The sequence below is a fragment of the Periplaneta americana genome, chromosome 17 (assembly GCF_040183065.1).
Source record: "Periplaneta americana isolate PAMFEO1 chromosome 17, P.americana_PAMFEO1_priV1, whole genome shotgun sequence".
Taxonomy (NCBI): Eukaryota; Metazoa; Arthropoda; class Insecta; order Blattodea; family Blattidae; genus Periplaneta; species Periplaneta americana.
Genome location: NC_091133.1, coordinates 11531418 through 11557991, shown reverse-complemented (window position 1 = coordinate 11557991; position 26574 = coordinate 11531418). Strand labels below are relative to the sequence as shown.

Below are 26574 nucleotides of genomic sequence, written 5' to 3'. Positions count from 1 at the left end.
TCCAGTTGCGAGCGTTGTTAAATAAACCAGTTCGTCTTGCTTCTCCTCAAAGTTTTTAATTGTACCACACCATACTCGAAAGAATTTCTTACCCATGAGTTTTCATAATCTGATGGATGGCAGTAATCTCTGGAGATAGTTGCTAAATCATTCAGATGTTCAATGATGACATGTTGAACTTCTTGTGGCATTCATCAGTGGACTTCAGAAATTACTTCAAGGTGCTGAGACTACCACCTTGAACTCGGCTTGCCCACAGCTATATTTTTATAATTTCTGCCTCAATCCTGTCTCCAACGTCAAAAATATTCATACCACTACCTAGAAGAGTGTGTTCCAGTACACAAAAATATCTGCTAAGTAGGCTGCCATAGACAACCAAGAGAAGTTATGCAACTGATCACATGGACATTTAGAATCACTCAGAAACAGTCGTACGTCATCACTTTTGCATACAAATTTTAAATTATGGTTTATTTAACGACGCTCGCAACTACCGAGGTTATATTAGAATCGCCGGTGTGCTGGAATTTTATCCCGCAGGAGTTTTTTTACATGCCAGTACATCTACTCATACGATCCTGTCGCGTTTAAGCACACTTAAATGCCATCGACCTGGGCCGGGATTGAACCCGCAACCTCGAGTACAGAAGGCCAGCGCTATACCGACTACGCTACCAAGGCCGACTTTTGCATAAAGGAGTGCATTGGTTATCCAGAGAAAAAATTTTGCAGCGATTCTTTGTAAAATTGAGTGGGTTATAAAATATGAGATGTAAATAATACCATGAACTCTCTAAATTTGTACCATGGACCCCTAATTGGGAAGCACTGTCGTAGAGAAGAAATTGGTTGGAAAATTCGTTCAACCATTTCCTGAATTTGATAAATTTAAAAGAGTAAATAAAATAACCAATAGTTTCATGGATGCTGAAACTGCACATATATATTAAAACATTTTGCAAAACTTAAAATCTATTCTGGAATCCACTGAAAATAAGCTACATATTTATCTTAAACTTATAAAATATCATTTCCATATGGGTAACATAATGTTCTACAAAGAATATATTGCAAACACGCAAATACTTGAAAACAATGAATGAACAACAAATGAAGACAAGTGATAATGTTTGCACATACATCTAAAGCAAACTCGTTTATTTTGAAACGATAAAAAGTATTGAGAATTTTAGACGACGACACAGAGAAGACAAAAAAGAAGTCGCGTCCTTAAGAACAACATTTTTTCAAACGTGCTGTTGGCATGTGTAGCTTGGCAAAACATTAAGAGTAAGCATAACGAATAATTTCGTTTTCATGTTTAAAACATAAAACGAGATAACACTTCAACATTGGAGTTCTCTGCAACATGACATAACTTGTAACAATAAATAGCGATAAGTATTTGTCTCTATCATAGAGTAAAGGCACTATAGTCTTGTTGTAAAGAGGTAGTGTCCGTTACAATATAAATACAAGAAACATTGGGAGAAGAACACACAGTGCATTCCTTTTGCTCCACTCACCTCTAGTTCACGTTTCACTACAGGGAACGAAATTGGCACCAGATCTTCCTCAAATTTTATCTCAGATATAAGATCAGGGCTCTCGTTCACTAACTCCTCCTTTATACGAGACACATGCTGATCCAAGAAATTCTGTTCCTGCAGTACAAAGAGATATCTTAAATGAGCAATTTTTACAGGGTGTTAACAGTCGACTTCTAACGTTACAAGCTGCTCTCTATATATCCACATGCAACGGCTTGACATTTGGATGAGTAGGGCTAGGATTCATATGCGAATGCAAATTTTTCATGCAAAAACAATTTTTAGACATGTTATGAACATCTGTAATAAAACGAAAAGCTAATTGTACATATTTTTTTGCATATTTCGGCATATAATATACTATTGTGTATATACTGTAGAATATTTCAAGATCGTGTTCGATTAAACCCAAAATTTCAGTTGTTTTCCAAAGAAAAAAAAAAGAAAAGAAAAGGGTAAAAAAAAGAAAGAAAACAAAAACAATAAGACTCTGGATTGTTCTGTTGTCAGCACACATTTTTTTCCTTGAATGTATTGCATGGCTAGAAATTACTTGTGGATGAAGGAAACCCGTGAAAAACCACCATTGCCCGTTTTTGTTCCATTCAACTACCTGGTTCACAAAAAGACACATTCCCAAACATTCCTACATACCTGACTCTATCACCCCCCCACCCTCCTTTTGCAACTTTCACTTATTCTGAGTAGACGCACTAGCAGCATTTTGTTTCATACTCGCAAGTGCTCGAACATTATACCATTGAGCCATCACACATTTCGAAAACAACCCTTTGGCAATGTCCTTTCGACATGTGCAGAAAGGAATGCATGAGATCCACCATTGCTTACCCCGGTCACCAACTTGGAGCAACCCACTCGATCGGTGTTATATTATATAACACATACTGCTATGAGCAGACAAAACAAGAATCTTGAATGAAATTACAACTAAAGAAAGATCAAAGGTTTTTAGAGGCCAATTATAGAGAGTGTTGCAGCTTTAGAAAAGGAAATTGCATTACACCTTTGCCGTACTCAAGCACAGTTGCACAGTTGCAATAAATTAACTTCCTGGAGACCACTAAAACATAATAAAATGAGTACAGTAAAATCTCTAGTAGCCAGCAACCAAATGACTGACGATACAAAAATAACACCACTTTTCCCTAGACAAAAAAAAAAAAAAAAAAATCAATCATGTGAAAGGGAAGAGTTGGACAAAGATTTGAGTGGTTTTCGTGGATCGCACATGCCGCATAGTGTGTTTACCCTTTACATTGTTCATACGTGAAAACAAAGACAGAAAACCCCGTTATGTCCCTGGAGTAGATGGGTAGTGTTGGTAAGTTGCTGCTTGGGCCTTGCAAACAATGCACAGAGACGATATCTTTAAATTTACCACTTGAACTCGCCTGTTGTGAGGAGGTGTTGGATGAGTCTAAATAGGAAAGTGTGAAATTCTCTGTTCCTACAGCGCATAAAAGTTTAATTCATGTGGTAAATAATATCATGGCTACTATTGTTAAGCGCAGAAGATCACCTTCACACTGAAGCAAGAGCTTGAATTACTCGAGAAAATGGTGAGAGGAGTTGGTAGATCCAAGTTAATGGACGACTATAAAGTTGGAAGTTCAACTTTATACAATATAAAGAAACAAGGCAGTTAACTCCAGCGATTCATAAGTAACATTGAATCTACGAAAGTTGTGGAAAATCGGAAAACTGTACATCAGTCCCACTGTAAAGAATTAGATCATGTTCTATACGAATAGTTCACAATTAAAAGATCAGAGGGAATGTGCATTTCTGGGCTGATGCTACCTACAAGAAAACGCCAAGAAATTGCACTAGAAAATGAAACTGCAAGGTGAGTGTGGATTTTCCGTTGGGTGGCTTAACAAGTTCAAAGAGAGACATGGAATCCGAAAATTAGATGTGTCCAGTGAACAAAGGAGTGCCAACGAAGTGTCTGTGGTTCAGTTTCAGAAAATTGTGTCTGAGAGTAATGTTAGTGTGGAACAAATATATAACGCAGATGAGACTGATTTATTAGTAAGTGTCTTCCTACAACAACACTAGCATGTGAGACAGAAACCTCGCTTAAGGGCTTCAAAGAAAACAAAGATCGTTCAGTAAATATTCGAACTGAAAATTAGTGTATTTTTGTGTTAAGTGATGTGTTTTAATAAAGAAAATCCACACAGTTTTATATTATTTAGTTATGATCAAGTGACGGAGAAATAAGCTTCATATGGCTGCAGTTTCAACAAGATGGCATCATAAAATACGAACAGATAATTTGTTAAAATACTTATTCAATTATCCGGTAAAATCTCACATCAGGAACTTTCCTGGTCCCATTGATGCCGATTAAAAGGAATTCTACTGTAATTATATCATTTGCAGTTCTGAACATGATTTCAAGTTTCACCGGTTGCACTCTGCTTACATATAGCCAATACCTTGTTATTACTTGTAGCATTTATATTACAGGTGATAAGAATTCAATGTTTACTTAATGGGAAGCAGACATTAACAGCTGCAGGATGGCTGAACACACTAGCGCGCGCACACACACACACACACTACTCACAATATAGACTCTGATACAAACACAAATACAAACCACACACATACAAACATAGAACACACACCACTTACAAAACACATACAAACACATAACTCACACATATCCTTCACGTCTGATTTGTAGATGTTACATCTATAACTTTCGTTGTATGAGATTCTTTGAAAATGCTAGTATATATGATATCTGTAAAAATTTATGAAATTATCACCTGTGGTCTCCCATATCAATGGTAATGATGAACAAAGCCATGATACAGTTCATTTGTACTTAGACATGATGTTACTGGATACCCGGTAGGAGGTTGATTACAGGTTGGATATCTGTGTACCACTGGGAAGTAACAAATTCAAAATTGTTTGAACATTACATAAATGCAAGTTTCTCTATCAGGCATCAGTTGTTTTATTAATTTATGGTTCCTTTGAAATTTATGCTCTCTTATTAGTTTATTACGACACAAATTATACGAGAATGTGGGGAAACATATTATGAAAAATTAGAATTTCCATTTTTGTTATAAAATATTATTGCTATACCTAAATATATGTAGTTTTATATAAACACTTAGGTTTCCTATTTTTTTTTTTTAATTATTCTGCGTTTTCAATCACAAATTACATCATATCACCAAGTCAGTGTTCTTGCTTACAAATATAGTCCAAGCAATTAATGTAGTACTTATCTATAATACTACGAAAAGAAAACGATTCAGTTTGCTGATAATTATTCACTATACTTAAGGTAAGACACACAATACAATTTTCGATGGATATATCCTTTCACCTAAAACATACTTCATTACCAATTTAGGTACAATTACTGATGTTAGGTGGGTAAAAGAAATTTCATAATTTGAATTCTTACAGTGACAGAGTTGTTTATTGTTTTAAAGAAATTTTTAAGAACATTTCTTAATTATCTAACACAATTACAATGTACGGTAACAGCATTACAATTTGCGGTAATGGAACATCATTGAAGTTTTCTTTTTAATTTATCATATACAATAATCCCCTCTCACAGAGGAATCTATATCCACAGTTCGAGTTATCTGCAGTCAATTCATTTACTATAGGATATCGCTTAATTTTCGTTAAGTTGGACAAACTATGACGTCACAATATGGCGCCAATGACGTCACAACGCAGTGACGTCACAACATGGCCGACGTAAACCAAAATAATAAATAAATAAATAAAACTGTCTAAAAGAATTTAAAACACAAATTGACGATATCCCATTCTACAATATAACCCAACCGCTCTTATCCAAAATACGAAATCACCAAAACAATTCACGATATCCCATTCTGGAACAGAGTCCATCTGCTCTTATCCAAAATAGGATATCGGCAAAACAATATCACAATATCCCATTCTGAAATATAACCCATCCGCTGTTATCCAAAATACGATATCACCAATACAATTCACGATATCCCATTACAGAATATAACCCATCCACTCTTATCCAAAATACGATATCACCAAAACAATTCACGATATCCCATACTGGAACAGAGCCCATCCGCTCTTATCCAAAATAGGATATCAGCAAACCAATATCACAACATCCCATTCTGAAATATAACCCATCTGCTCTTATCCAAAATATGATATCACCAAATCAATTACAAACATCCCATCCTCGAATATAACGCACCCCCTCTTATCCAGAATAGAATATCAGCAAAACAATTTCAAAACATATATTCATCTCATGTCACTAAAATATCACCTCAATGATCATCATTGCAGCCCCGATACCCCGCTTTTTGCATCATGTGCTACACATTGGATCATCATCGGGGCTGCAAGCCCCGATACCCTGCTTCTATTGGTGATATCGTATTTTGGATAAGAGCGCAATTTTGAACCCCAAATAAAAACATTAAAAAGAAACAACGAACAGATCCACACACACAAACCCATATATACAAAACCAACAGAAATAAAAAATATATATATCTACAATAAATAAATTAAACATTATCCTCGATACATAATTACTACCCTAGCAAACGAAAACCAATCCTTATAAAAAACAAATAAAACGCTCACCATCCAAACCTTCTTTTTATCCTCTCAGATCCAAACAATCTACCAACCTAACCACTTCCATCCAAAAAGTGACGTCATCAAGTGACGTCATAATATCAATTCACTCCATTCTACAATCTTGTCAACATAAATTCTCATAAAAACAATAACAATATCCTATAATCAAGTAAACCCTAATTTTCTTGTGTATTTCAATGCCTATTATCTTAATGAAGAGTTCCATAGAAAATCTAGAATTTAATTGGAACATGAACATATTATGAAATATTCTGATCATTCTATTATAGTTGCTGTATTAGGTAGTGTAATTTATGAAAATGTTAAAAGATACCGTAACTCTTTATAAGGTAATGGTGCTAATATCTGTACATAGACCTACAAATATAACAAAATTACTTATTTGAAACCGTAGAAGTATTGAGAATTTTAGACAAAGGAGCAGAGACAACAAAAAGAAGTCGTGTCCTTAAGCACAACATATTACCAAACAAACAGTGGGAATATGTAGCTTGGCAACAATTAAGAGTAAGTGTAACAAGCAATTTCGTTTTCAAATTTAAAACATAAAGTGAGATAATACTTCAACATTAGATTTCTCTGCAACATGACATAACAGTTATAACAAATTGTGATGAGTTTTTTCTGTTTCTATCACAGGCCACAGAGGTTGTGTATAAGCCAATCAAAATACAAGATAAATACTGGAAGAACACACAGTGCATTCCTTGTGCTCCACTCACCTCAGGTTCATGTTTGACCACAGGGAACGAAATTGTCTCTGGAACTTCCCCAAATTTCACTTCGGATGTGAGATCATGGCTCTGGTCAACATATTCCTCTTTTATGCCAGTCATATGCTCATCCAAAAGATTCTGTTCCTGCAGTAAAACGACACATCTTAATTGGGCACTTTGGGATTCATTTACATTATGATAGTCTTTATTTTCGTAAAGTTTAACAAACGATGACGGTACATGGTCGCAATGATTTTACAACATGGCCGACGTAAAAACAATTATCATGATAACAATAATTACACACAATTTCACGATATCCCTTTTTAAAAAAGTGCATATCCGCAATTATTTGCAATATACCATCAAGACCGCAATTACGACTGAATAAAAGAATACAATGTAAATATCTTCAGTTAAGTACGGTATTTTATTACAGTACTCAGAATTCATTCCATGCATACTTGTGAAACACATACAAAGCTTATCAATTGAAAAGAACAAATAAAAAATGCGATAGACTTTTTAAAAATTAATGTGAGTGCTATTAATTGTTCGTATTACGTCTTGACTACATTAAATTCATTATTGTACAATGCAGATCATTCCACCATCGAATAAATATACCAAGTATATAAATATATTTTTACTTATTTCTTCATTATAAATAGTTTTGCATATTTTCTGACATCCACGATGGTCGACAAGTGAACATACCTCTTTCCTTAGCATGGTATGTGAATGGCTTCAGAAAAAAAATTCACAGAAAAACTAGCGCGCAAGTACTTTTGGTGATTTTGGAATTGAAAATCGTTGAATTCGTAAGCTAGTTTTAGTGGAGCTGGAGTTGAGAAACGAAGGGGATTTTACAGAGATATATTTTGGAGGGGGAACAATTGTTGCAAAATGTAGTAAATTATGATGTGTGGATAAGCTTCAGGGCTTCTACCGCGTTGTCTTGGTGTTATTGGCTGACGTTTCGACCGCTGTGTTGTGGCCATCTTCAGAGCAGTTGTTGGATAAGGAAATAGTCTGCCAGTACTTATATATATAGTAGTCTCGATGGGGGGAGTACTTGCTGTGATAGGTCGTAGGTTCTCCTTCTGGCATCCGATTGGTCCTACGTGGTCCAATCCGGTTGAGGTCTGTATGAAGGGGAGTATTCATATTAAATACTGGCCCTCATAAGGTCCGAAAGAGTGACCTTGATACCGTGCCCGATATCCGGATGAAGGGGGGGGGGCGCCACGTACATGTGGAGACCTGGCTTCTCGTTCCTAAGTATGATCTTGGAATAGGCTTCCCCATGAGTTGCTGAGTTGTAACCCCTCGTCCTTGTTGATGTTGTTTGATGTGGAAGGCTTCTTTAACCAGTCTTCTGTATAAGTTGTCGTCTTTATCTATTATCTTGATATTGTCGAATTCGATGGCGTGCCCTGAATCTGCTGAGTGTAAGGCCATTGCTGATTTTTCGTATGGTCCGTATTTGCAGAGTCGGATGTGTTCCTTCCTTCTATCTTCCACTGTACGTCCAGTGTGCCCTATGTATTTTGAACCGCAGGAGCAAGGGATCATGTATATTCCGTCTGATTGGAGGTATGGAAGTTTATCTTTGACTTTGACTAATGAGTGGCAAATCTTGTGTGGGGCGTTGTATACCGTCTTGATATTGAATTTCCTCAGTAATTCCCCAATTCTGTCTGTGGTTCCTTCTATGTATGGGAGAAAGGCCTTCTGTTTCATGTTCATAAGTTCAGGATCTTGTTCATGTACTTCCGGTCTGGAGTTCTTGTATGTGGATTGCCTTATAATGTTGTTGTCATATCCGTTGTTTTTGAAGGTTTTGTGTAGGAATTGAAGTTCTGCTCGTAGGTTGTCAGTCACAAATTCTATGAGCGCGCTCGGTGAGAGTTTTGATGACCGATCTCTGTAGTAAATTATGTTTTCAACGAGAGGTGTGTCGAAGGTGAATATGTTGCGGTTTCTAGTCAGAAAAGGAAACGAAGGGATATGAAAAACACCATGCGCCATAATGTGAACAACACTTAACTTGTGTTAATAGAATATAGAATGGAAAAATGTAAAAAAGAACAAATATTTTAAAAATGCAACTTTTCGCAATGTAACTTCGTTTATACTTCCTCGATTCTCAATCACCAGTACAGACGTCACAAACAAAAAATTACCAGCACGCTGCTTGAAAATCCTGCATTCAATCGCTGTCATATTCATCTTTATGTGAACCACCAGTATATAGGCCCTTGATGCCTTCTAAGCCAACTTAACTTCATAATAATGACAGTCGTACTTTGAAGACTTTGTTTATAATCTACTGACTTTTTGATAAATCTTTGCATTAGCGTTACCAAAGTAAGGCAGTCAACAAAAAGGGGGCAGATTAATAAACAATTTTGAGTGCACGTAAAGAATACAAAATCCTAACCTAACCTCTACCTGATTCGTATATGCAAGTCATATGAAAAGCCTAAATTAACCTGACCTGACACTGATTCGTATTTGCCAAGCATTCCAAGAGCCTAAATTAACCTAACCTTACCTGTCACTGATTCGTATATACAAGACATAACAAAAGCCCAGACTAATCTAACCTAACCTGTCACAGATTCTTATATGCAAGGCATACCAAAAGCCTAAAGTAACCTAACATAACCTGACACAGTTTTGTAACAGAAATACGAAAGAACAGTATTCTGATCATAATACTTATAATATAAAAACGGTAATTATCTGTGAGTACTGCTTTTGGGTTTTTCATTTAATTAATATTTTAAAAGCTTCTTATTATTATTCTTAATGTGGAAACACTTAGAAAAAGTGAGTGGAAGACAATTGTACTTGAGATACAAATATCGTCGGTTGGATGTGGTGCTCAGCCATGTTCTTTTGTTTGATGTGTATAACAGGACAGGAACAGTTTGGCTGTGGTGCATGTGCGGACCTGTGATTCAGTAATCCTTACTGAATTTATTTTCTCGTGTACATAATAGATCAAATCAAGAAGTTCCCTTTGTAGTCCGGTTACACATCTTGCATACACGAAGGTTAGGTTTGGTTAGTTTACATTTTTATTAACGAAGTTCGCGCATTAACCAAGATGATCCTGTCGCGAGCCGGTACATGCATAAGTCGATGTTTGAAGATGTCACATTAATTAGATATTCGATTATTTACATTTTTCGTTACTTCTAGAACGGTTCAGATTCGATTCTGAACTTCCTCCTCATGCGCAATAGCTCAATGTACATTCCAACAAGCTTGAACTGATTCCGAATCGATACTGAACTCCCAGTTACCTGTTCCAACGTGCTTTAGGACTCGTTCAGAACGAGTGAAATTGCTTCTCGATTAAGAGCAGGAACTGGGAATTCTGAACTGCTGACGCATGCGCAGATTATTTAATCTGAAGTTATGGTTAAAATGTTTCAGGACTAGGCAGTTTAAAATAAAAAAAAGTCTATCATGGGTGATTTAGAAGGTGATGGCGATGTATGTTAGAAGGAATTAAGTTCGGAAGATGAATATAATTTTAATATGAGAATAAACTTGGAAGGTCATGATAGAACAGTTCAAGAAATGTTCTAACAACGTAAAATCCCGAACTGGTTCTGACGTCATACACAACTGGCGCATGCGTCGAAAGAAGATCGTATTAGCACAGTCCAGTATATACAGTTACGAAGCTCAATACATAGTAAATATGCACCCATTGATAGTTACTAACAACTAGGATCACTACTATCGCCTCATCACAGACAATGCGAAATAGTACCTGCACAGTCTATTGTTACCCTCATCAACTCAAGCTTCGTCACTGTCTATATTAGACTGTGGTATCAGTTTGGAACACGTTCCAAATTGCTTGCTGGAACAAACCTTTTGTCTACGTCACTTTGATATTAGTTCTGGTGAGGGAAGGAGCATGTAGTTTTCAGTCATCGGTCTGTCTCCGTTAAGTGCAGGCATATTCACTGTCATATTGTATAATCCATTATTCACTTACGTTTTTTTTAAATAGTTAGTCATCTGTGAGTGCGGTACTACAGTTCTACTAATTCAGTATGCTACAGAATATAGTTTTATATTAGACAATTTAGCTGGCTACATGGGATCATTAAATTGAACCCAAGGCTGAAAAAAAAAAAGGAAGAAGAAGAGCATGTAGTTCTATGTCTTGTGACGATGGTTTGTGTGGAGGTTGTATTTACAGATACCAGTACCGGATATTTAGCAGAGTTCATATTCAACAGGACTTATCCAGATCATCGTCAATGCATGGTAATGGTAAACTTTAGCGGTCCCTGCTTAGGTCATTCTTGCACTCATGCCAGTAAACTGGATTCAAAAGCACTGCCATAATAAAAGAAGGCTGACTGTTTTATGTATGCGTAGTTTTACGAAACCGACGCTGGAGTCGCATAAAAAGCATAAATATATTTATTTTTCTGTGATTATCTACACAATGAACGTCTCCTCTCACTCTAACCTCTCCTTTAAATCTCAGTCGACGGTTCGAACCCCGAAGTGTAATTATTCTTTATTATAGGTATAATACAATTGCTCAAAAAATCTAAAAAAAAAAAAAAAAATGTACACACAATGAACCTCTCCCTTTAAATCTCAGTCTACAGTTTGAACCAAGTGACGGCTATATTTCCCGAGTTTGGGCCTTGAAAATTAATTACTTTTATTGGAGGTATAATGCAATTGCTATAAAAATCTAAAAACTTGTATTCTCAATTAAACTCGTCCATTAAATTTCAGTTTACAGTTTGAAGCCAGTGACGGATTTATTTCCCGAGTTCGGGCCCTGAAGATTAATTACTTTTATTGGAGGTATAATGCAATTGCTGTAAAAACCTAAAAACTTGTATACACAATGAACCTCGTCCTTTAAATCACTGTTTACAGTTTGAATCTGGTGACGGCTATATTTCCCGAGTTCGGATTCCGAAAATTAATTACTTTTATTGGAGGTATAATGCAATTGCTGTAAAAATCTAAAAACTTGTATACACAATGAACCTCGTCCTTTAAATCTCAGTCTAAAATTTGAACCCAGTGACGGCATTACTTCCTGAGATGGAGCCCCGAAATTTGAAGTTATAATTTATTAATAGTAGTATAAACGATTTGCAAGAAAAATGTCAAAAAGAGCATACACAATGAGTCTGTAACACACAATATCCCTATACACTTCTCATCCTCTGCTCTTTAATATTATATGTTAGCTCTGAAAAGAGCCGTTATTTTTGCTGCACTGGATTACACATGGTAGAAAGCTGCAATTTGATCCATCAACTACAAGGGTAAAGCAGCAGTTACCAGTTCACAGATTAGTAATATTGGTCGATTTCACCAGTTCATAAGTGATTCTGTTTCTTAAAATGCTAATTTAGTTGATTATACTAGTATTCAACAGGAATATTGCTACAAGACTCTAAAGACTGGTGATTTCTATATTATCAGTTACCAGTGACAACCTTTCTCAAATCAAAATATTGTTATTTTTTTAATATGTCGTTTACTGGTTCCGAGTGAAGCGATGAAGAAATTGTTGTGAGAAGTGCTAAAACTACATCGAGAAAAAACAATTATTCCTTTATTGGAGCACTGTTTGGTTTAGGTAAAGTGCTGAAAAGCTTGAAGAGTTGTTAAAATAGTTGTTAAAAAATTAAAATAGTCGCACCTGCCATAACAAGACAAACAAATAGAAGTCATGCATTATCAGCAAAGCCTCAAATACAAATTGCTCTACAAATTGGGATGTTGATTATTTTCCAATGCCATCAGGTCTTTCTGTCCTAGACCAGCAACACTTGCAGAATTTTGTCCTAATAATCTAATACCAATTCATCAACTGCAGTAATTTTTGCTAGCTTTCCTCCTCCACTGCCAGTTCTTCTGACACTGTCAACTTTCGCCTACAAATTAAATATAAAACTACACTAGATTATGAATAGATCAAATGTAAAACTGAAAAAAGAAAATAGCAAATTTTTCATTAAGAAAGTTACACACACGAGAGCTGCACGCATTGTATTCTTCACCTGACATAATTAGGAACATAAAATCCAGACGTTTGAGATGGGCAGGACATGTAGCACGTATGGGCGAATCCAGAAATGCATATAGAGTGTTAGTTGGGAAGCCAGAGGGAAAAAGACCTTTGGGGAGGCCGAGACGTAGGTGGGAAGATAATATTAAAATGGATTTGAGGGAGGTGGGATATGATGGTAGAGACTGGATTAATCTTGCTCAGGATAGGGACCAATGGCGGGCTTATGTGAGGGCGGCAATGAACCTTCGCGTTCCTTAAAAGCCAGTAAGTAACAGTAATGAAAACTATGCGGTATAATTTTTGGTAATATACTACCATATGTCGTTTTTAGTTCTAATTGTGTATATTATCAAACATGTATTATTTTCAATGCGAATGTGACTCTGGTGTAGCCAAAAAAATAATAATAACTGAAAGTCGGGAATCGAGCATATGCTCATTTCGGGTATCTATTCATATGTATTCAATTCAAATGTAAATTGTAAATAAATTTGAAAATTTGAATTTGAACTCGGCAAATATTGCCCTGACTGGGTTCAAACTGAAGACATATTCCGCGAATGCGATTCTGGTGTAAATTACGCCCATAATTCCATAAATGAAACCGTAAGCCTTCTTTTATATCCGTCATCCTTTTGAGTCACGTAGTACTTGCCTTCTAAAAATTGTAAATTCAATGTTTAAGAAATGCGTGCAAGAACGACCTAAGCAGGGACCGCTAAAGTTTACCATTGCCACATTATTTTTTCATGGAAATGGGAGAAATCTCTTCACCTCTTCATTAATGTGAAGTAAGTGATCGTAGTTAGCCATTTACTGAACTGTTTCGTCGTTGACAGAGGTTAGGTCAGGTTAGACTATATTACCTTAGGAATGTTAAGTTGAACGTCATTATAAATTGAAATGGTTTCACCGAACTAAACTAGTGCTGAGGACTTCCTTTCATACTTTGTATATACACACTGCACATACGAATCTGTGACAGATTAGGTTCGATTAGTTTAGGCTTTTATTATGCATCTCCACAAAATAATCCCTTATAAATTCAAGATTTTCACTTCAGAAATCACCGCAATTACCTCAGCGCTAGTGTCACCTTGAAGTGTAACTTTGGAGTTTTCTATATTTGAAGTTTTTTTTCTTTTTTTGTTTTTACAATTTTTTTGTTTTGAATTTACTTGCGAAAGTCGGGATTTTTTAGATTTGTTTTAACTTATTCCTAATGTTAACGTTTTCTGCTCATTTTTTCTTAGTATTTTCATTTTCGGGGCAAAACTAGGGGGTTTTTGGAATATATTTTTGTCGAAACGAAAGAAGCAGTTGTTTATGATATTTACCAATGAATTGTAATTAGTAATTACTCTCAATATTGGCTAGGCTACAAGTACCTGAGATAAAGAATTCTCCTCTACTATGACAGTTATGTTACTTCTTTCTATTGCCAGAGGGTCGATCTCACGTTCCATCTTGATCACGTCCATCACGACTGAAAAAAAATAAGAAGAAACTTAAATTGACAGACAATTTGTCAGCTATTTGGATAGTCTTACTTCCATATGTAATAATTAAAAAAACAAGCACATAAACACGCAAGCACAAGCACGCGTGCACACATACACACACGAGAGCACAGATGATCATGTTGGTTCTAGGGTTGTTACAGTATTTACTTTACAACAAATCCGGAGAATTGAAAACTATAGTTGTCAGAAAGATATTTACTACCGACATTTCTTATACTAGCAATTCAACGATAATCAAATAATAGTGTGCATAACATAGCATAATAGTTTCAAATGGAGCCCAAATGGGGTCTATATGACTATAGGATATCGGTAGCTGTTTATGTGAATTAATGTTGGCTAGATTGGAGAAAGAGTGATGTCATATGATTGACGTCACTGGTTAGTGTGGTTATTTTTTTCGGTCAAGATAGAATATCCATCGGCCACTGAACGAATAATGCACACTTTTATCTATATTATGGAATTATCATTACATTAAAACATTTAATATATCACAAAACAAAGACTGAACGAACTAAATGTAATAATTATGAACGTAGCCATATTTTCTTCCTGGAATTACGATCCACTTCCATTAGATGGCTACCGACACAAGTAGCAGGATCGCCAATATATGCAAACAAAGTAATACTAAACGTGAGGAATGTTAATACAGGTGTGTAGTACCATGTGACAGGTTAGGCTAGATTTCATTAGGTGTGTAATATTATCAGAGGGGTTAGGTTAGGTTTGATTAGATGTGTAGTATTATTACTATGTTGGCGACACTGAAACCCACTGTCACATTAACGAAATATGGTTGTATTCTTCATTCACGCACGACGATAGTCGTATATAAGTAAGGTACGTATTTAGGGCGGGTTGGGTGGCTTACAGCTCTTCCAGTGATCACATCAATTTCTACTAATCAATACTATAAATCCAAGACATTTTCAAGGTATTTTAACATGTTTTTATAGTAGCTGGGATATAAGTAACCTTCACCATTTTTTTGTGTTTGCGGATAATTATATACAAGGCTGTGGATTCCGGTGACTAGATTGGTACGTATGTAAATTTTGTTGCTTGGTTGGCATAGGTACATGAAGTTTGAATGACATACTGGAGAAGCAGGTGTTTGGATGTTGAGTAAATCATTATATTATTTGTTTAATTTGACTTTACAGCTCTCCCAGTGATCACATCAGTTTCTACTAATCAATACTATAAATCCAAGACATTTTCAAGGTATTTTAACAAGTTCCTACAATAGCTGGGACATAAGTAACCTTCACCATTTTTTTGTGTTTGCGGAAAATTATATACAAGGCTGTGGATTCCGGTGACTAGATTGGTACGTATGTAAATTTTGTTGCTTGGTTGGCATAGGTACATGAAGTTTGAATGACATACTGGGGAGGCAGGTGTTTGGATGTTGAGTAAATCATTATATTATTTGTTTAATTTGACTTTACTTCCATTACTTTTATTATGATTTCGTTGCAATTACTTTTATTTTTACCCTTATTGCTCTATAGGCGTTGTAATCTTTTCTTGAAGATATTAATTACGCATGAAGGATGATGTTTTTATTATTCATTAAAGAAATTGCTTTTGTTTTTGTTGGTGGTTTTGTATGAAAGTGCGTGTGGATCTATTTGTTTCTTTTTATTTGTATTTAATTTGGGGTTCAAAATTGTAAGAGAATTGGAGTAGGAAATTTTTTCGAAGATAGTTTCTTTATTAGGTATTTTTATTATTTCCTAGTGATATGTTTTTATTATTTGTGTGAAGAAAGAGGTTGCTTTGGGATGTTTAGAGTTTTGATATCATATATATGGTTTTGTCGTAATCTCTTATATCCTTGAAAGGTTAGGTTTGGTTTGGTCAGGTTTCACACCGCAGACAGCACTGACGTTTGATTTCCACTTCATTATGGGTTAGATGAATTAAATGAGGGGATAGCTAGGTACGCCGAGGTATGTGATAAGATCAGTGGTTAGTAGAGATTATTTCTCAGTGACATGAGGCCGAGGTATGTGGCAAGGTTAGTGGAGGTGTCATCTCGGTGAAATGAGGCCGAGGTATGTGAAAAGATTAGTGGGTTAGTTGAGGGGATATCTCAGTGACATGAGACCGAGATATGTGAGGAGGTTAGTGGGTTAGTTGAGGTTATATCTCAGTGACATGACGCCGAAGTATGTGACAAGCTTAGTGAGTCAGTTGAGGTTATATCTCAGTAACATGAGGCCGAGGTATGTGACAAGCTTATAGAGTCAGTTGAGGTTATATCTCAGTGACATGGCGCCGAGGTATGTGACAAGCTTAGTGAGTCAGTTGAGGTTATATCTCAGTAACATGACGCCGAGGTATGTGACAAGCTTAGTGGGTTAGTTGAGCTTGTATCTCTGTGACATGAAGCCGAAGTATGTGACAAGCTTAGTGAGTCAGTTGAGGTTATATCTCAGTGACATGACGCCGAGGTATGTGACAAGCTTAGTGAGTCAGTTGAGGTTATATCTCAGTGACATGACGCCGAGGTAGGTGACAACCTTAGTGAGTCAGTTGAGGTTATATCTCAGTGACATGACGCCGAGGTATGTGACAACCTTAGTGGGTCAGTTGAGGTTAAATCTCAGTGACATGACGCCGAGGTATGTGACAAGCTTAGTGGGTTAGTTCAGCTTGTATCTCTGTGACATGACGCCGAAGTATGTGACAAGCTTAGTGAATCAGTTGAGGTTATATCTCAGTGACATGACGCCGAGGTATGTGACAAGCTAAGTGAGTCAGTTGAGGTTATATCTCAGTGACATGACGCCGAAGTATGTGACAAGCTTAGTGAGTCAGTTGAGGTTATATCTCAGTAACATGAGGCCGAGGTGTGTGACAAGCTTAGTGGGTTAGTTGAGGTTATATCTCAGTAACATGACGCCGAGGTATGTGACAAGCTTAGTGGGTTAGTTCAGCTTGTATCTCTGTGACATGACGCCGAAGTATGTGACAAGCTTAGTGAGTCAGTTAAGGTTATATCTCAGTAACATGAGGCCGATGTATGTGAGTAGCTTAGTGAGTCAGTTGAGGTTATATCTCAGTAACATGACGCCGAGGTATGTGACAAGCTTAGTGGGTTAGTTGAGCTTGTATCTCTGTAACATGACGCCGAAGTATGTGACAAGCTTAGTGAGTCAGTTGAGGTTATATCTCAGTGACATGACGCCGAGGTATGTGACAAGCTTAGTGAGTCAGTTGAGGTTATATCTCAGGGACATGAAAGCCGAGGTATGTGACAAGCTTAGTGAGTCAGTTGAGGTTATATCTCAGTAACATGACGCCGAGGTATGTGACAAGCTTAGTGAGTCAGTTGAGGTTATATCTCAGTAACATGACGCCGAGGTATGTGACAAGCTTAGTGACTCAGTTGAGGTTATATCTCAGTGACATGACGCCGAGGTATGTGACAAGCTTAGTGAGTCAGTTGAGGTTATATCTCAGGGACATGACGCCGAGGTATGTGACAAGCTTAGTGAGTCAGTTGAGGTTATATCTCAGTGACATGACGCCGAGGTATGTGACAAGCTTAGTGAGTCAGTTGAGGTTATATCTCAGTGACATGACGCCGAGGTATGTGACAAGCTGAGTGAGTCAGTTGAGGTTATATCTCAGTAACATGACGCCGAGGTATGTGACAAGCTTAGTGACTCAGTTGAAGTTATATCTCAGTGACATGACGCCGAGGTATGTGACAAGCTTAGTGAGTCAGTTGAGGTTATATCTCAGTAACATGAGGCCGAGGTGTGTGACAAGCTTAGTGGGTTAGTTGAGGTTATATCTCAGTGACATGACGCCGAAGTATGTGACAAGCTTAGTGAGTCAGTTGAGGTTATATCTCAGTAACATGACGCCGAGGTATGTGACAAGCTTAGTGACTCAGTTGCGGTTATATCTCAGTGACATGACGCCGAGGTATGTGACAAGCTTAGTGAGTCAGTTGAGGTTATATCTCAGTAACATGACGCCGAGGTATGTGACAAGCTTAGTGAGTCAGTTGAGGTTATATCTCAGTAAGATGACGCCGAGGTATGTGACAAGCTTAGTGACTCAGTTGAGGTTATATCTCAGTGACATGACGCCGAGGTATGTGACAAGCTTAGTGAGTCAGTTGAGGTTATATCTCAGTAACATGACGCCGAGGTATGTGACAAGCTTAGTGGGTTAGTTGAGCTTGTATCTCTGTGACATGAAGCCGAAGTATGTGACAAGCTTAGTGAGTCAGTTGTTATATCTCAGTGACATGACGCCGAGGTATGTGACAAGCTTAGTGAGTCAGTTGAGGTTATATCTCAGTGACATGACGCCGAGGTATGTGACAACCTTAGTGGGTCAGTTGAGGTTAAATCTCAGTGACATGACGCCGAGGTATGTGACAAGCTTAGTGGGTTAGTTCAGCTTGTATCTCTGTGACATGACGCCGAAGTATGTGACAAGCTTAGTGAATCAGTTGAGGTTATATCTCAGTGACATGACGCCGAGGTATGTGACAAGCTAAGTGAGTCAGTTGAGGTTATATCTCAGTGACATGACGCCGAAGTATGTGACAAGCTTAGTGAGTCAGTTGAGGTTATATCTCAGTAACATGAGGCCGAGGTGTGTGACAAGCTTAGTGGGTTAGTTGAGGTTATATCTCAGTAACATGACGCCGAGGTATGTGACAAGCTTAGTGGGTTAGTTCAGCTTGCATCTCTGTGACATGACGCCGAAGTATGTGACAAGCTTAGTGAGTCAGTTAAGGTTATATCTCAGTAACATGAGGCCGATGTATGTGAGTAGCTTAGTGAGTCAGTTGAGGTTATATCTCAGTAACATGACGCCGAGGTATGTGACAAGCTTAGTGGGTTAGTTGAGCTTGTATCTCTGTGACATGACGCCGAAGTATGTGACAAGCTTAGTGAGTCAGTTGAGGTTATATCTCAGTGACATGACGCCGAGGTATGTGACAAGCTTAGTGAGTCAGTTGAGGTTATATCTCAGGGACATGACGCCGAGGTATGTGACAAGCTTAGTGAGTCAGTTGAGGTTATATCTCAGTAACATGACGCCGAGGTATGTGACAAGCTTAGTGACTCAGTTGAGGTTATATCTCAGTGACATGACGCCGAGGTATGTGACAAGCTTAGTGAGTCAGTTGAAGTTATATCTCAGGGACATGACGCCGAGGTATGTGACAAGCTTAGTGAGTCAGTTGAGGTTATATCTCAGTGACATGACGCCGAGGTATGTGACAAGCTTAGTGAATCAGTTGAGGTTATATCTCAGTGACATGACGCCGAGGTATGTGACAAGCTTAGTGAGTCAGTTGAGGTTATATCTCAGTAACATGACGCCGAGGTATGTGACAAGCTTAGTGACTCAGTTGAGGTTATATCTCAGTGACATGACGCCGAGGTATGTGACAAGCTTAGTGAGTCAGTTGAGGTTATATCTCAGTAACATGAGGCCGAGGTGTGTGACAAGCTTAGTGGGTTAGTTGAGGTTATATCTCAGTGACATGACGCCGAAGTATGTGACAAGCTTAGTGAGTCAGTTGAGGTTATATCTCAGTAACATGACGCCGAGGTATGTGACAAGCTTAGTGACTCAGTTGAGGTTATATCTCAGTGACATGACGCCGAGGTATGTGACAAGCTTAGTGAGTCAGTTGAGGTTATATCTCAGTAACATGACGCCGAGGTATGTGACAAGCTTAGTGAGTCAGTTGAGGTTATATCTCAGTAACATGACGCCGAGGTATGTGACAAGCTTAGTGACTCAGTTGAGGTTATATCTCAGTGACATGACGCCGAGGTATGTGACAAGCATAGTGAGTCAGTTGAGGTTATATCTCAGTGACATGAGGCCGAAGTATGTGACAAGGTTAGTGGGTTAGTTGAGGGGATATCTCAGTAACATGAGGCCGAGGTATGTGACAAGCTTAGTGGGTTAGTTGAGGTTATATCTCAGTGACATGACGCCGAAGTATGTGACAAGCTTAGTGAGTCAGTTGAGGTTATATCTCAGTGAAATGAGGCCGAGGTATGTAACAAGCTTAGTGAGTCAGTTGAGGTTATATCTCAGTGACATGAGGCCGAAGTATGTGACAAGGTTAGTGGGTTAGTTGAGGGGATATCTCAGTAACATGAGGCCGAGGTATGTGACCAGGTTAGTGGGTTAGTTGAGCTTATATCTCAGTGACATGAGGCCGAAATATGTGACAAGGTTAGTGGGTTAGTTGAGGGGATATCTCAGTGACATGAGGCCGAAATATGTGACGAGGTTAGTGGGTTAGTTGAGGGGATATCTCAGTGACATGAGGCTGAGGTATGTGACAAGGTTAGTGCGTTAGTTGAGGTTATATCTTAGTGACATGAGGCCGAAATATGTGACCAGGTTAGTGGGTTTGTTGAGGTGATATCTGAGTGACATGAGGCCGAGGTATGTGACAAGGTTAGTGGGTTAGTTGAGCTTATATCTCAGTGACATGAGGCCGAGATATGTGACAAGCTTAGTGAGTCAGTTGAGGTTATATCTCAATAACATGAGGCCGAGGTATGTGACAAGGTTACTGGATTAGTTCAGGGGATATCTCAGTGACATGAGGCCGAGGTATGTGACAAGCTTAGTGAGTCAGTTAAGGTTATATCTCAATAACATGAGGCCGAGGTATGTGACAAGGTTAGTGGGTTAGTTGAGCTTATATCTCAGTGACATGAGGCCGAGGTATGTGACAAGCTTAGTGAGTCAGCTAAGGTTATATCTCAATAACATGAGGCCGAGGTATGTGACCAAGTTAGTGGGTTAGTTGAGGGGATATCTCAGTGACATGAGGCCGAGGTGTGTGATAAGGTTACTGGGTTAATTGAGGGGATATCTGAGTGATTTGAAGCTGAATACTGTGAATTAAACGATTTAAGTGAGTTTTCTGTGCGGAGTATAGTGTGGGGATGCGTAAATATAACGTATGGAATTGGGATGATGATGATGATGATGATGATGATGATGATGATAATTTCTTTAACAGCGGATGGGTTCTATTCCAGAATGGGATGATGTGAAATTGTTTTGGTGATATCCTATTTTGGAAAAGAGCGGTAGGTTCTATTCCAGAATGGGATATCGTGAGGTTGTATGTATTTACTGTTTTTTGATAGTTCTATTTACTTGTTGTGTTGGTGTCAGTGAGCTCACTGTTTGGTTTACGTCGGTCATGTTGTGACGTCATCATTAAACTTTGAGAAAATTAAGCGCTATCCTATAATAAAATAATCCCGCCTAAATGAGTCTTCCTGTTGTCCAATTTAGATGTACGAGTCAAAGAATGAAATATATTGTTGCATTCCTCCACTACGAGCAGACGTACACCACAAAGGAGAAATTGTACGTTTGAGAAGAATAAATCATGCAATTAAAGGATATTTAGGCCTATAGAATACAATGTGACATATTATATATGTCTACACTTACCTTTGTGGAAGAATATAATGAACTGCGGACAGTTTATAACATTAGCCGCGTTAAATATTAATACAAATTAATAGGGATAATATTCAAACTTCTTTAAGAGCACCTTTTGGGATAATAGGATCAAGGAAGCCATGATAGTAGCACAGTCTAGTGAGTCTAGTTCGTTGCCTACGAGATTATAATGTATACAAGCTGGCGCATAGCACGATCGAAAGGTCCACACCTGTGGAGTAACGGTTAGCGCGTCTGTCCGCGAAACCAGGTGGCCCGGGTTCGATACCCGTTAGGGGCAAGTTACCTGGTTGAGGTTTTTTCCGGGGTTTTCCCTCAACCAAATATGAGCAAATGCTGGGTAACTTTCGGTGTTCGACCCCGGACTCATTTCACCGGCATTATCAATATGATCTCATTCAGACGCTAAATAACCTAAGATGTTGATAAAGCGTCGTAAAATAACCTACTAAAATAAAATAAAACGATCGAGAGTGGGTCTCTGAGCGTCATGACAATTTCTGCCGCTATGTTCGCCTCGCAATCCTATTAAATGATTAATATTTCCATTACTAAGCATCGTGTATCGTGACAATTCTTTGATTAATTTTGCATTAGAAGATTATAAACATAACAAGCATATTGCAGTCTTATTTGGGATTTATTGATGACTTGTTAAATATCAGTATGCAAATTTTCAGTCAATTAATTTTTCAATTTTATTTCCCGAAAGTCTGAATTTGTTCAATTAAAAATTTTGCTTCCAAACTACATTGTTCATCTGGTTCATTTACTTAGGCAAGTTGATTGTTTTCAGTTCCGTGTTTTTCTTTCAGATTTCGTTCCCTCTAATTTGTTGTAATTGCTGAAAGTGAACTACCGGTGTCTTCTACTTTCAGATATTATTATTATTATTATTATTATTATTATTATTATTATTATTATTATCATCATCATCATCATCATCATTAAACTAGTATAGTTCTTAGTTTGCCTTGCCTTAAGACAATCAGTAGTGTTATTCGAGGAAAGGAGTATGATTTACCTTCATCATTTATAGTGGCGAAATATTCCACGACAGTGGTTAATTATTACTGCTGAATATTGACACCAGGGGTGTATATTGCGGGTGTTCAAGGCGAGCGCTGAACACCCTGTAAATTCGGTAATCTCATTTCTTTTAAGTTATTTTATATAATGCAACAACAATTTTCATTTATCAGAATTTAAATGCGTGGTAATCTCATTGGAAGTTGACGTATATAGTGCAAAACTAATTTTAATTTATCGCCATTTAAATATTTTAAATGCCTGCTGGTTGAATGTGCACACCAACCCCAGGACGGCTTTTGTTTTATAACGTAGGCTATGCTCTGCCTGACGAAGTGGAATGAGGTCGGGTCTGGTTGTCCTGTCCGTATAAAAGAACATTCTCAGTTGAGAGTTACTGCTATGATTCTCTGCGCGCCCACGGTGAAGTGGTGGGGATACTCGCTTCTCTCAAGTTCGCAGGTTGTCCTGTATAGGCCTACAGGCAGCTCAACTTGTCAATTATAGCCTTACAAACAGATACCGGAACTTTGACAGAATGTCTTTTTAAATGTGTTAAATCTATCTTCATTTTGAAAGTAAATCTGTACGAATTATACTTCTGTGTTTGAAACGTCACAGTTTAATGTTGCCCTTTTCTGTCTTTTTAAATATACTGTAAATGCCTAATTTACAAAACAAATGGTTTTTTGTGTTTATTTGATTATTTATCTATTATTTATTAATTTATTATTAAAAATTTTCTACAGGAATATTTTAATTTATTTCTATAACCGTTACAATGAAAGTGACTTCACCGAATGTATATTGTCTTTCAGTCAGTTCATATTCTCTTTGCAACAATGAGTGCTGCCGTGCAAAAATGTATAACAGTAAGCGTTTTAATTGTCGCTTGTGTTTATTTGACAAGGCAACAATGAGTGCGGGTCTAACGATAATTTTAACGGTCATTTTTCTTTCAGTTTTCATTGCGACGTTGTTGTAGCTAGCTAAATATCTCACATCGCAACATATCAGTACAACCAAACACAAAAATGCACTTTCCAAGGCTACAGGGAAGAAATTTCTTTGCTTCCAACAGTAATTGCATTATCGAGTCGAAAATCTCAATTTGCATTCGACTTATGTAAAGCTTTTCTTGCTGCCGAAATCCCTTTGTGGAAAGTGCAAGTATGTGGGTCTAGTGCAAGGTTTTTGTAATTGTCTTTTATAATATCTTTTTGCCTGCCTATTTTAATGATTCATAATGCCTAAACTTCCGGTCTCTGCTTATAAAATATTGTGTTTGACTGCTTGTGTGAGTGAATTTACTGTGTTTAGGTTTGATTAGGGTTCATAGCTGTGTGCCAGCGTAGGTGAACAATTTAAATTACTTATTTAATGACAGTACCACTTGGAAATGTATACTGTAAAATAGTTTTTGCAAAAATCATTCTATTCTCCCCCACTAGAAGAGAAATAATTACATATAGTGAATAAGGATAGACCTATCCAGCCACTTCCGAATTTAGTACAACAATATGAAACAGAAAGCGGACAACAGACTAGACATTTTTCTATTTCACAATATGAAAATGTAGAATGGTTAGCAGGTTGTGAAATTTCAAACAGGTTATTTTGCGGCAATGCTTATTGTTTTCTAACAAAAATGAGGTTTGCAGTAAGTATGGATTTGCTGACTTAAATCACTTGTGTAGTGCACAGCAAAAACATTCAAAATCTCAAACTCTCGTACAATGTTTCCTGAAATCAAAACTTTTCGGTAAACAGTGAATTGATATGAAAATCTGACTTTCAGGTAAAAGCTCCCTGTGAACCAGATTTAAATAATTTCAAGGGAAAAATGGTTCCAGGCCGGGTATCGTTCCCAGGACCCTTTGCTTAGCGCATGAATGCTTTACCGACTGAGCTACCCCAGGAACCATACATGACACCGTCACAAGTCTTCCATTTATATCCACGCAACTTAAATGTTATTGTGACATTGTCGTGTATGGTTCCTGGGGTAGCTCTGTCGGTAGAGCATTCGTACGTTAAGCGAAGGGTCCCAAGATCGATACCGGCCCCAGAACAATTTTTCCCTTGAAATTATTCAAGTGAATTGATACTTTACTTGATGATCAACGAAGAACTGATACCAATAAATACAACGAAGGGGTAAATAAAAATAGAGCTGAATCAATACGAATCATTGACGCTATTTGTCTTCTAGCTAACCAGGAGCTCCCTCTACGGGAAGATAACGAATCAGATAGTTCTTTCAACAAAGGACATTTTTTGGAATTTTTTAATGTGTTAAAAAATATGGTTTACTTTTAGAAAACCATCTAAATTCTTCCACATTGTTTCCAGGAACTTCTCCATTGATTGAAAGTCATACCATAAAAGCTATTACTAATGTAGAAAAAGAATAAATAAAAAATTTAATTAACTCAGTTTCATTTGTAGCTATAATACTTGATGAAACTTCTGATATTGAGAACAAATCTCAACTATGTACAGTTCTCTGCTATACCTATGAAAGATTCTTGGGCTTTGTAGATTATAGTGCTGATAGAACAGCATATGGTTTATTTACTCACGCACGACGAGTAGTTAATGAATTTGAAATTTCTACTAAACTCGTGCGAATATAGACCGATTACATATTTTTATTTGACAAATCACCCATACTACAGGTTCAGCATAAGCCACTGATTGACACATATATGATTTGAATTATTTAGGATACAACATACGCAGCAATGCGATTTTAAGGTTGAGCATGCCGAGTTTAGTGTAACGTACTCCCCTCACCCTCCAAGCCAAATCAAATATTATTACGACATTACGAGTAGTAAATAAATAATAATTACTACAATTATTCGTTGTGATAAAGTACAATTATCACTGCATGGTGTATCGAGAATTTTACTTTATGTTTTCATTAAATTGACATGTCATCAGTGACGACAGAAAACAGCTCAGGGGAGCGAGATGTAGACATTACTAAAAATTAAATGGGGATCGGGAAGAGCAGATGCGCATGTGCCAATGGGCGGTAAAAAAAAAAAATCGTCCCTGAGATTCCTGAGATATTTGTTTAGGTTTTGGGAAATCGTCAAATTCGAAAACCTAACTAAATTCCTAACTAATTTAATTCTAACTCCTAATCTAAAAGCTGCTCACATACATTAAAATATCGTAGTATTTGCTATTACTATCCACTACAGGTTAATCAGCAGGCCTATTAGATATTTATTTCACCACTGCAAGGTGTGCAAGAAAAATCGCACATTTGTAGTAATCATGTATTGTGACTGCTGTTTGCATTAGTAAAAATCATAACACTTCAACGTCAATATATTTTAAAAAAGAAAGGGATAAGTTAGGCCCACTTACAAATGACTAAATTATGAAGTCAGGGAAATGGAAGATAATACAGTACCTTAATTCATTGGAATAATAATAATAATAATAATAATAATAATAATAAATAAGTACGTGAAAATGGTAGAATACAGTGTTCATTT

At 37.2% G+C, this 26574-nt stretch overlaps 1 protein-coding gene across 2 annotated transcripts in view; it reads right to left on the bottom strand.

Annotated features, from left to right (window-relative positions):
* The window catches only part of LOC138693234 (zinc finger protein ZFP2-like), a 48186-nt gene that overhangs the window by 15209 nt on the left and 6403 nt on the right, over positions 1-26574 (bottom strand). Inside the window, exons 1-4 of one of the 2 annotated variants that reach the window (XM_069817035.1) lie at positions 22022-22138; positions 14405-14502; positions 6944-7081; positions 1530-1667 (exon numbers count right to left, since the gene is read on the bottom strand). In XM_069817035.1, coding sequence (XP_069673136.1) covers positions 1530-1667; positions 6944-7081; positions 14405-14497 — 369 coding nt within the window. In that variant the 5' untranslated portion in view covers positions 14498-14502; positions 22022-22138. Of the gene's footprint in view, positions 1-1529; positions 1668-6943; positions 7082-14404; positions 14503-22021; positions 22139-26574 lie in introns of those variants that run through there. The other variant, XM_069817036.1, reaches the window with a different exon arrangement.